The following is an 11,363-nucleotide window of genomic DNA, read 5'->3' as shown; positions in this document are numbered from 1 at the left end:
TAAAAAAATAATTAAAAAAAAAATTCCAAAAAATGAAAAAACTTCGGAAAAAAAATAAATTTTGTTTCCCTAAAAATATTTAAAATTTTATTTTTAAGTATAATTTGGTGAAGGGTATATAAGATTCGGCACAGCCGAATATAGCTCTCTTACTTGTTTTTATTATAGGGTCGTATTTTGTTATACGTGATCGAATAAGCTTTCGTATAAATATTCGATACGAAATTTATGATTATATATTTTTAATCGACTATTTATTTATATTTCAACTAAAAAAATACTTTTTTATGCACGGAAATCTCAAAAAATATGTACCTGGGGTCGAATTACCGCATTCGATATCGAGTAAAATCGATCGTAATTTTCTTATTTGAGATTACAGCATTAAAATTTGTACATTTTGTTATAATTACGATATCGAAATTATTTTTCGAGAAAGTTTTAAGGAGAATGACAATCCAGGGTCTTACTCCCTAATTCGATTCAAAAGGAAATCGGTTCGATTTACAATGTATTTAGCACACAATTTCGAACATTTCCGCTTTCGGATTGAACTACGCAGCAACCACCCTGATAACGAAAAGAAATTCGTTCGAAATTGTATGCTTTATACATTGTATTTCGAAAGTGTTTCGATTCGAATCGAATTACATAATCAGCCTTATCATGTAAGGCGTAGTCGTTTTACGACAACGACAGTTTCGTACTAGATTAAAGAAATTATTCAACCTGTTTCATTAATCTAGTACGAAACTGTCGTTGTAAAACGCCTACGCCTTACATGATAAGGGTGAATAATGTAATCACACTAACCACCCTGTTATCAGGGTAGAGTTAAAGTAGAGTTAAAGTTAACACCTGCTAAAGTGTTAAAAAAAGCTTTTTACAATATTGAACAATGGATCATATCGAGCCCTTAGCGCCAAATTATCGTAAGCGACATTTTTAAAATTTTTGTTTTATTGCAGAAATTAAAATTTTATGGACCAACTGATGTTTTAGCGTTCTCAGAATATCAAAATTGTTAATAACATCAAAGGTTTATATTTTAAAGTAAACAAATTTTTCAAAAACATTATACATGTAGAATCTTCTCATCGAGCACTACAAAAAATCTCGTCGTAGCTATCAATTATATATTATAGCTTAGGAGATATTGGCATTTGAAAATTAACAGCTTATCCAAATATTTCCCGATTTTCTCCAGTTTTCCTTTATTGGACTAACAACACATGTATGTGTCAAATGGAAAAAGAGCTGTTTAAAAATAATGACTAAGTCCAAAGTTATATGCATTTGAATTAAAAAAAAATTTAAAAAGCGATTTTTCGCTATTTTTTTGGGAAAAAATAATTTTTTTTCTTTTTAAGTTATCGCAAAAAAATTCTAAGAGGATGTATAAGGATTTTCCACTTTCTGAAAGCTTAGTTTTCATAAAATATTTTAAAGGTAAACCAATTTCAAAATTATTGCTACCGAAGGGACCAGGTCCTTTCAAAAAACACCTATTTTTTATGTAAAATAAAACTTTAGGGCAAAAATTATCAAATCGCGTATCCGATATCATTATATAGTAACCGATTATAGGTGGCTCAATATGTTTCTAATTATTTTGTAAAGGGTCCCGATAACCCCGACCCTGGTATGGATAGTATAGCCAAAAAACTAAAAGTTACCATTTTTGGAATTTTTCAACACTTTTTTCAACACACTTTTGATAATAACTTTCAAAATTCGTTTTTATTTTTCCATTTTAAATAGAAAAATCTATATAACTGTGAAATTTCATTAAAAACTATTTATAAATAAAAATGTAATTTCAAATCGAAAAATTTTTATCTATTCAAAAGTTCAATAAAAAACATTTTTTGTCATATTTTTCTATAAAGTATTCCTTGAATTTTTAATTGTCAAAAGTTATAAATATTTTTGAAAAAGAGACAAATAGCTTGAACGAAATTATATTATATCGCATTTTTAATTCTATGTATAAATTTCAAAATAATCAAAAAAAAAACCTTCTGTAAAATTTGTATTTTGGCGCTAAGGGCTCGATATGTTCCCGCCAGCATAATCGAAAGTATACAGAATCTTCCAGATAATATTGATTATTCCACTCATACGCCCTTCCTATGGAGTAACTTTATTAATGGATGGACGTCCCCTAGACACAACGAGTCCCTCAGTATATACGCACAGTGGGGAAGAAAAAAAATTTAGTCCGGTTTGAATGAAATTTCAGTCGAGTTTTGAATTTGGACCTCAGGGGCGCGGTCAGCGGTCCCAAAGTAGGAAACCTTACAGCTTAGGAGATATTCGCATTCGAAAATTTAATTTTCAAATGCCAGTTTTTTTGATACAGCAGATCAAAGTATTTTCCGATTCCTTTTTTCAGTGAATTAGTAACTTTTACTATGAGCTCGCTCAGACAAGATGGGGTGTGAACTCACCTATATGATTACCAGAATCATAACACGCTCACAATTAAGTAATGCATTGGCATGGTCTGCCCTATAATGACTTCTGTAGAAGCTGTCAGTATGAAGAGGATGAGGATAATTTTTCATCTTCTTTGTCACATTCCGGTATTAGGAGATATACGCAGCAGGTTTCTAGGACATTGTTCCTTCAATAGTCTTTCTGGGTGGTTACTCTCTATTGCGATGAGAAAGTCGTCTACGCAAACGCTTTCGCATAAAGAAGCAACACAGGCACCACAAAATAAACAATAGTGAAGAATGACAAAATAAAATGTCAAAACTTGTAAATAAAAACATTTTAAACTAATTTTTTGTGCAATTCGAAAACGCAAAAAAGGGTACCAATTGTACCATTTTTATTTCGCATCGCAATAGAGAGTAACCCCCCTGAACTCTCGGACATGAAGTTAGAATGCATCAATGTCTTTAAAGGGAAAAGCAATTGGCAACTCATGCCAACATTGAAGTCTTCTCGGGGTGATCCGCCATATGACTGGAGTATACTTATTTCCATATTTTTCCTCATCAGCTGACCTCTTCCTCTATATTTCTTCTACACCTTTACTATATTTGACTTTTCTCTTTTCATGTCTATATGGCCCTATTTATTTAAATTTTCATGTACTATTCTTATAAAGAAAAAGAACGATAAAGTCTCTAACTAGAATTTTCACTATTCTATTTTCAGATTTTAATTTTACTTCAAAAAAAGTAAAGTGGTTTCATTCCGAAAGAAATTTTCGTTTAACTTTCTCTGAAGAAGCGAAATACAGGGGCCTAATTACCGCTCTCGTGATCGAATGAACTATCGTATCGAAAAATAATTTCGATATCGTAAATATAACAAAATGTATTAAATTTCATGCTCGATATCGAATGCCGTAATCTCAAATAAGAAAATTACGATCGAATGCGGTAATTCGGCCCCAGAAATAATTCCACTTTCGATCGCGGAATGAAATTCTGTTTCTATGATTATTGGTATTTATTAATTTTAACGACTTAATAATTATAACATTGACGATAAAAATGAGAAAATATTGCTCAAATTGACAGATCGAGTAATTCGGTGCGTTGAATCGGCTTGTAATAATGCATATCAAGTTCTAACCCCATCTGTACTTTAGCATTTCTATAAATTAATTCCATTTTCGTTTTCAATCAAATCCACTGCTTTGCAATATCCTAACCAAAGTAACATCCTTATATTTTCTTCGAAATAACAAAACCAATTCATAGTTGTTTTTTTTTGTATTTTATTTATTTTATAAATTTTTATCTCTTTCCTTCGCTTTAATTAATTCTTTTATTTGTTAATATTATATTAATACATTTATAATTTTTTCAATGACTAAACGACTTTGTTTTGTTTGCATGTGTGTATTAAATTTAATTAAAAACGTAAGAAAAAAGTAAACCAAATTATAAAAAAAAATTAAATGAAATGAATTACTAAGACATTTTGAGGAAAAAGATCTTACAAGTCGAGTTAAAAATTGTGTGTTAAATGAAATACATATACTATTTATTATAAACTATACATAAATCGTATGAAAGTAGAAATAAAACTTAAAATTGTATTAATTCTTAAATTGTGTGTGGTTGGTGTATTAAGAGACATATGTATGAAGAAGATTTGCAAGTCAAAACAAATTAAAAACTAATAATTTCTTGTATGAGATTACATATTAGAATATAACAACACTTTGTTTCTTTTCTTTTTTTAAGGTTTTGTTTTTTACACAACTTTTTTTCTTCTTTTCTATACAAAAAAAAAGAATATTAAATACCCTATTATTTATGTTTAAATTTATATAAAAAAAACAAGCAGCTGCGTTTTACTCGATTGGTTTACGTTTTTTTTCTTTTGTGGTCTTATTTTCAGAATGGTTTTGAATATTTTGATCAAGAAAGAATCTATACTAAACTAAATTTAGAAAATTTATGTAATTCTTGCAGGAATAAAAAAAGAAAATTTTTGTTTAAGTGTTTTTTGATGTTTTTAATATATTTTTTGTTTTTTTTAGGTTTTAATTAAAATTAAATTAATTTTTTATGTTTTGTACAAAAAAATGTTGAAAAAGAAAAAAACGATATTTTTTTGTTCAAATTATAAGAGGTTAGTTTAGAATTTTCATATTTGTTTTGTTTCAAATGGCCAATATTAGATTTACAATGTTGTGTGCTTTTTTTTTAGCATTATATAAATTAATTATTGTGGCATAAGATTAAAGAAATTAATAATACATAAAATAAATCCTCTTTTTAATACTAAACTTGGAAATATAATAAGAATATGCTTTTGTTGGCCAAAAAGGTAATTTTTAAGAATATCTTAAAATTAATCAATTAAGAGTTTGGCTGCCGTTGTTATTGTATTTGGATGTTTCTTCATTTTCCATGTTCTGATGTTGGTTGTTGTTAAGTTTTACAAATTTGGTGGGAAGTTTGGCAGTAAAAAATATACCACATATACAATAAACAACTAAACAGCAACAAAAGTTACGACGAGTTAAAGATTTTTTAACAATTTGTTGATGGGGGGTTTGGTTGTTAAAGGTTGTTGTTTTTCTTTTCTAACAATTTGTTGACTTGCTGCGCGCGCTGCTTGTGAGAATTTGTTTGTTGTTGTTTTTGTTTTGAGTTTGTGTTTCTTATTTATTTATAATTTAATCGCTCTCATCATCTTCCTCTTCTTCGGAATCTGCTTTCTTGCTCTTTTTCGCTACTTTTTTGCCAGCCTTTCCTCGTTTCTTGCCACCACCACCGCCGCCATTCGCTGTACTGCCACCATTGGCTTCGAATTCTTTGACAGCATCTTCATAATTTTCCTTAGCCTTGGCTGCTTTTGCCTCCCATTCCTACAAGCAAAACAAAAAATAATAAAAACAAAATGCATTTAATATATTGTATTTGAAGTGAAGAGTTTGAAAATATAAAGGTTGATGATTGATTCTCTTTGGGTACTTACGGATTTATCTTTCATGCCACGCCACATTTCACCGCCTTTTTTGGCGATTTCTGTGACTTTAATGCCGGGGTGCTCACGCTTGATACCTTCGCGGGCTGAATTAAGCCAGATCATGTAGGCGGAAAGGGGACGTTTTGGCTTGTCTGTCATTTTGTTTTGTGTGAAGTTTATAAAATTTAAAATGTAGCTATGAAAGCTTTGTATTTAAGCTGGAATTAAAAAAAAAGGAAAGAAAATTGTTAATAAAATATTTTATGAAGAATTTGATGTCATTTGTTTACAACTCTTTCAATTATAACGGGTTATTATACTAGTGTTGGTAAGCGAAAAATATATAATTTGTTTGTATTGTGTATATCCCAGCAAACAATTTATTTGCAATTTAATAAAAATCAATAATCAGAACTTTTCAAGAATTTTGAATTTTTTCAAGTTTCAGTATTTTTCCAATTTTTAAAAATTCAGCAATTTAAGTAGCTTTAAAATTTAATAATTTCCAATTCACTCTTCATTTTTCTTTTACGTGTATATTTTCTATTTTATTGACTTTTTTTATATTTCAAACCCGTTTTTTATGAAAAATGTATTTAGCAATGAATTTGGCGCTCTTTTTTCTGTATCTTTACATAAATAACAAACTATTTTTTATTATTGTAGAGATCGTTATTATAATTGTTAACCATCGATTATGTTTAAATTTCAAAATATTTTTTATATTTTATTTGGAATTGTTAAACAAAAATTTAGTTTAAACTCTTTGTTGCAACACTCACTTTTTTAATTTGTTTAAAAAACTTTTTATAACTCTTTATTTATTGTTTAAGAAAAATGAAAATTTTTCTTTTTTAAAAACAATTCAATTTTTTTTCAATTCAATTTGCTAAGCAATATTGTTTAGTAGAACTGTTTCCTTGAGATCCTTAACTTCAACTGTACTGTAGAGTAGATTTTTCAACGTTTAGGTGTGAGTCTTGTTAAGCAAAGTACCTCAGTAGTAGAAGTATAGTTATATATTGCCTGTATACACACAGCGAGCCAGCCAGCCAGTCATTCAGTATAGTATAACATCAACCACGTATATTCAAAGCAAATAAAAATGGTGGTAGTAGAAGCAACTCACGAACGATTGAACAACGCAATGTAAATCCTCACTCAGTATAGCACATACAAAAGCAGGCAGGCAGGCAGTCAGTCACAGTCAAAGGAAACTATGGTTTTTATATTCGAAAAAGTATGTACCCAGCACAAGCTACTATACAATAATTGTGTGAAAAGAACCCTTGTTGTATACAGTGAGTGAGTGAGCTTGTGTATAATATTAAAACAGCAGATGCTGCTTGCTTGCTTTGCTTCGTACTGGAAATTTCGTTCCCATTAAGTGGAAGAAAATACACATAATAAAATATCTACTACCTCTTCTTACAAAGCAAATGCTCTATAGAGTAGAGTTTTTGTTCTGTGTTCAGTTCATTTGTAACCAGAAAGTAGGTAGTAAAATAAATTAAAGCAAACCAAACGACCAAACGACACAACAAACAGCATTTATAGTATCCATTATATATGAAAAAATATATTTCGAATGTTTTGTATGAAGGTTGTGCTGTACAAGAGAAAACTTTGGGACTCATCGTCGTTATGCATCATGCATTTTTCTTGCTTCATATAAAATACTTATACAAATATGTACGTACGTACTACTACTATATAATAAAACTTATTAAAAGAAGTTAAATGAACTAAACTAAAGGGAGAGGTATTATTATTTGTATAATCACATACAAATTTTACAACCAAATTATTAAAAAGAGAATTTCAGTTGAGATAAAGAGAAAAAAGTAACGATTTTATTTTAATCTACTCGCTGCCTTTGTATGTCTGGCAGTAAAATTATTTGAAAGGATAAAAAAAAAAACATAAACAAACTGATATTTATCTCGTTTCATTATCGAACGAAACAGCAATGGCGGCTTTAATATACAACATTTTCAAAACATACAAAATGTGGGAAAAAGATTTCTTTTAGATTGCGCCTTGAAATTTGGCGGCAAATTCGTTGGCAGTGTGTAAATATAGTTTCGTGGTTTTTTTTATAAGAATACAACGATCAAAACAAAATGGATAAATTGTATTACACAATAAAACTAGTAGGTATAAAATATAAATAAATAGGCTTTGTAGGCATTGTAGTTTAGATAAGAAACTGTTGTATTGGGAATCTATATAGAGTAAATGTATTGAAGGTATTAACAAAATTAGTTTTATCTTGGAAAGTAAATAGTAATGAAAAGATTATTTTATTTACGAAACTGAATTAAAAAGAAAAGTATTTAAAATTAGTTATTTTTAATTTATATTTTATCAAAATTTCATACATTTGAGTATTTGTCATACTATCAATACATATTGAAATGTTGGTAGTTTAAAATTTTAATTTTTATAAAAAAAGATCTAGTAGAAATGTTACTGAACATACCTATTAAAGGTATTTACAGACGCCAATACTGAGTATTAATGCTCATATATCATAATTGTCTAAATAAAAATTGTATTAGTTTTTCAAATACAAACAATTATATTGATTTATTTCATAAAATTTTTTTAAAAAAAAAAATCAAACATTTTTATTTTCATAATTTATAAATACAAGAAAGTCAAACAAAAAATGTAAAGAAAATATGTAATAATAATAAAAATAAATTTGCAGAAAAACATCAATAATCAAAAAAATATTTTGAATAATACCGTGTAAACAAGAAATAGGTGTATTTTTTAAAATGATTTCTTGACAAACCGCATGTATTAAAACTATGTATTTTAAATTTGAAAAGTATTAATACACAGTATTGTCGTCTTTAAATATCTTAAATAATGAATGCAAACTCTTTTTTCATAAGAATATTCTAATAAATAACATAGCTTAAACCTAATTTAAATAAATTTACTTTTCTTTTGCTGCTAAATTTGTAATAGTTAAGCCATTTAAAATTGTGAAAACACAAAATTCTTAGAACTCTGATAATCCACTGCCATTTATTATTCATAAAATAAATTCTAGAACTTTTTTTTATACTTGTCATGCAATTTAAAGAAATATCAACAATGATCCAACAAAAAGTTTATTGAATTAGAGAACATTTTTTATTAAAACCAATAGAACTACTGTCTGCCTACTTCATTTATTTCTAAAATAAATTATGAATAAAATTACGAAAATCTTTACTGTTTTTACTTGATAAAAATTTATACAATTTTTCTTCAATATTCCTCGAAGACCCACAAAAGTGTATATCCTGATTCCTTATACAATTCTAAGATGGTTTTATATTCTTGCGCCTGTTAAATGAACGATAGGGTCTACAGGAAAGAACTTACGGAAAGTAAACATTTCTCAAATATTGTTTGTTGATCAGAAATGTTTGATATTGAAAAAAGGGCAAAATCAGCCAAATAGAACCAGACTTACGGAACAAATTGTGAGATATAACCCACACAAATATATTTTTTAAAACTTTTGTGCAATTTTCTATATTCCTATTATAAAAAAAAACATTGTTTTTATTTTTTTCAATATTAACATTTTCTACATATAAATTTGCTCATTTAGGATAGTTTAGATTGATTTTGGTTATAAAAATATCGTTAATTAATGTTTTATACCTATAATTATCTATGGCTTAATAATTAGCAAGTATTTGGAATAGATTTAAGGACCAAAAATCCCACCGCCATTCCTTATATTTTTCATAATCCAAAAGCAAATTAATTTTATTAATAAAACATGACTTTGATAGATAAATATTTCATGTTAATAAAAACATACAGAATATGCAAATCTAAAATTAGAAACTCTGGTGACATTTTGTTATTCACACCATAAAAAGCTATTTAAACTTATAATTTCTAACCAATATTTCCAATAAATAAATTATTAAACGAAATAGGTTGTTAATACAAATAAAATGCCAAGGACTTAATAAAATCCTTTCCTTCTACAGAAAATTTCGTTTTCCAACACTGTTTTCTATTTGCACAATTCATTCCCTCTCTGAAACTCTCTCTCTTTTACATGTTTTCTTTTACACTCGTTTCGCTTCACAAAAAAGCAACAACATATTTGAAAAATGGCGCCAAAACAAAACCGAAAAGAACTGTAATAAAAATACATGGAGGAAATCTGCTTTTTTGTTCTTCAATGATAAATATATTAATTAAATCATAATTTAAACAAATAAAGCCGGCTTTTAATTTTTTTTTATTGAGAAAAGAAAAACTCCCCAAAAAGAGACAAGTGATTAACAACACGAATATATACAGCGCCATACATACAGCAAACCGGTTAAAAATCAATATGGCTGGCTGAAAATAATGTAAATGACCCAAACACATTTCTAATTTTGCAAATTTATAAAAAAAAAAATTGTTTTAATAAATTACAGATAATGCTTGATTTTGTTAAATTTTATATTAAAATTATGCACAAAATGACAAAACAATTTTACAACGTGTTTTCTACATTTTAAATTTACCCTTAAAATAAGTGGGCATCATTGTGTCTAGTACATACACAGCTTGCATCAATCGATGCGCCGCATGCATTATTTAAGTAATTTATGCGATTTTAAATTTTTCTTACCTAGAATTTCACTGGGTTTTATTATTAAAACAATATTCAAAGGTTTTCTTTGAAATTTCCTGTTTATTCTTTTAGGTAAAAATCAAATTTTCTTGTAAAAACTTTAAAAATAACACCAACAAATCAATTCACTTTGAAAGTATTCTACTGACTGTACCTGCATGTAAAATTTGTACCAAGCCAAGACAAATTTACACAAGGTGGTATTTGCAATTTAAACAATATGGAATTTTATCCAGTGATTGTCAAACTCCCTATATAAAATAAAAACCTCCAATCGAGTGAATGTCAAACTCCATGTATAAAAAATTAAAGAAAAATATAGTCTCCAAAATGTTGTCACCTTATATAATTCGCCTTGTACCAAGCCAAGCTATTAGCTTTTATCAGTGGAGATAATTTAGCGGTTTTTTTTAAATGTTGAAAGCATATTAGCGGCAATGAAAGTTTGTTTTATTAGCTGGAATTGTGGCGATTTTCAGAAGCCCTCATTTTTTTATTTTTATTTATTTATTTCATCTACAGATAATTCTTACAGATTACTTACATTTAATTAATTAATTGTACAATATAAATAAGTTTAATTTAAATCTATTCAGACTGACATTGAAATTTAATATAGGAGAAATACTATTACATAGTTTTAGACATTTAAAGCATAATTTGCCCTATGTAAAGTGTCTTCAAAAATGCGGTTTCTCCTCATATCTCTCGGCGGATTAAATAATGTAAAATGTTCACAAATTTCGGTACATAATATTTGAACAGACAAAACTTTATAAACAAACATTACACAACAACAAGATCTGCGATCATCCAATGTTTGAAGACCAAACAATTTCCTCTTAGATGCATATGAAGGATCATTAGGCCAACATAATAATGTAAAAGCAAAGTCTACAAATTTTTTTTGGATCCGTTCAATACGATTAGTTTCCTTTTTATAAAATGGACTCCAAATAATTGAGCAATATTCCAATAAGCTACGAACAAGCGAAATATATAAGGATTTAAGAGTAAAAGGATCCTTAAACTCCCTTGAATTTCTTCTTAGAAACCCTAACATACTATATGCTCTAGATGTTATGTAGTCAATATGATTCACAAATGACATTTTAACATCAAAAATAACTCCCAAGTCTTTAAATTCAACATCACGTTTGACTTCAATTTTATTTATTATGTAATTAAACATAATAGGGTTTAAACTACGCGTATAAGAAATTATACAACATTTTGGAACATTAATATTAATAACATTTTTAGAACACCACTCTGA

General features: G+C 27.8%; 1 protein-coding gene across 1 annotated transcript; it reads right to left on the bottom strand.

Annotated features, from left to right (window-relative positions):
- Nucleotides 1-3,719: 3,719 nt before the first annotated feature.
- On the bottom strand, nt 3,720-10,241 carry HmgD (High mobility group protein D). The gene is made up of 3 exons (XM_065512395.1): nt 10,085-10,241; nt 5,452-5,660; nt 3,720-5,341 (listed from the first exon to the last, which is right to left on the bottom strand). Exons 2-3 carry the CDS (start codon nt 5,599-5,601, stop codon nt 5,150-5,152), a joined length of 342 nt encoding a protein of 113 aa, XP_065368467.1. The 5' UTR covers nt 5,602-5,660; nt 10,085-10,241; the 3' UTR covers nt 3,720-5,149.
- Between the last annotated feature and the right edge of the window lie 1,122 nt (nt 10,242-11,363).

The sequence above is a fragment of the Calliphora vicina genome, chromosome 5 (genome assembly GCF_958450345.1).
Source record: "Calliphora vicina chromosome 5, idCalVici1.1, whole genome shotgun sequence".
NCBI lineage: Eukaryota > Metazoa > Arthropoda > Insecta > Diptera > Calliphoridae > Calliphora > Calliphora vicina.
Note: the sequence above shows the minus strand (reverse complement) of the source record. Positions and strands in the feature narration are given on the sequence as shown.

Excerpts from the sequence above, each read along its gene's own strand:
- HmgD (XM_065512395.1), bottom strand. The coding sequence starts at position 5,601 with ATGACAGACAAGCCAAAACGTCCCCTTTCCGCCTACATGATCTGGCTT. Across the intron at positions 5,342-5,451 it reads GTGGCATGAAAGATAAATCC|GAATGGGAGGCAAAAGCAGC; the intron begins GTAAGTACCCAA and ends TTTTGCTTGTAG.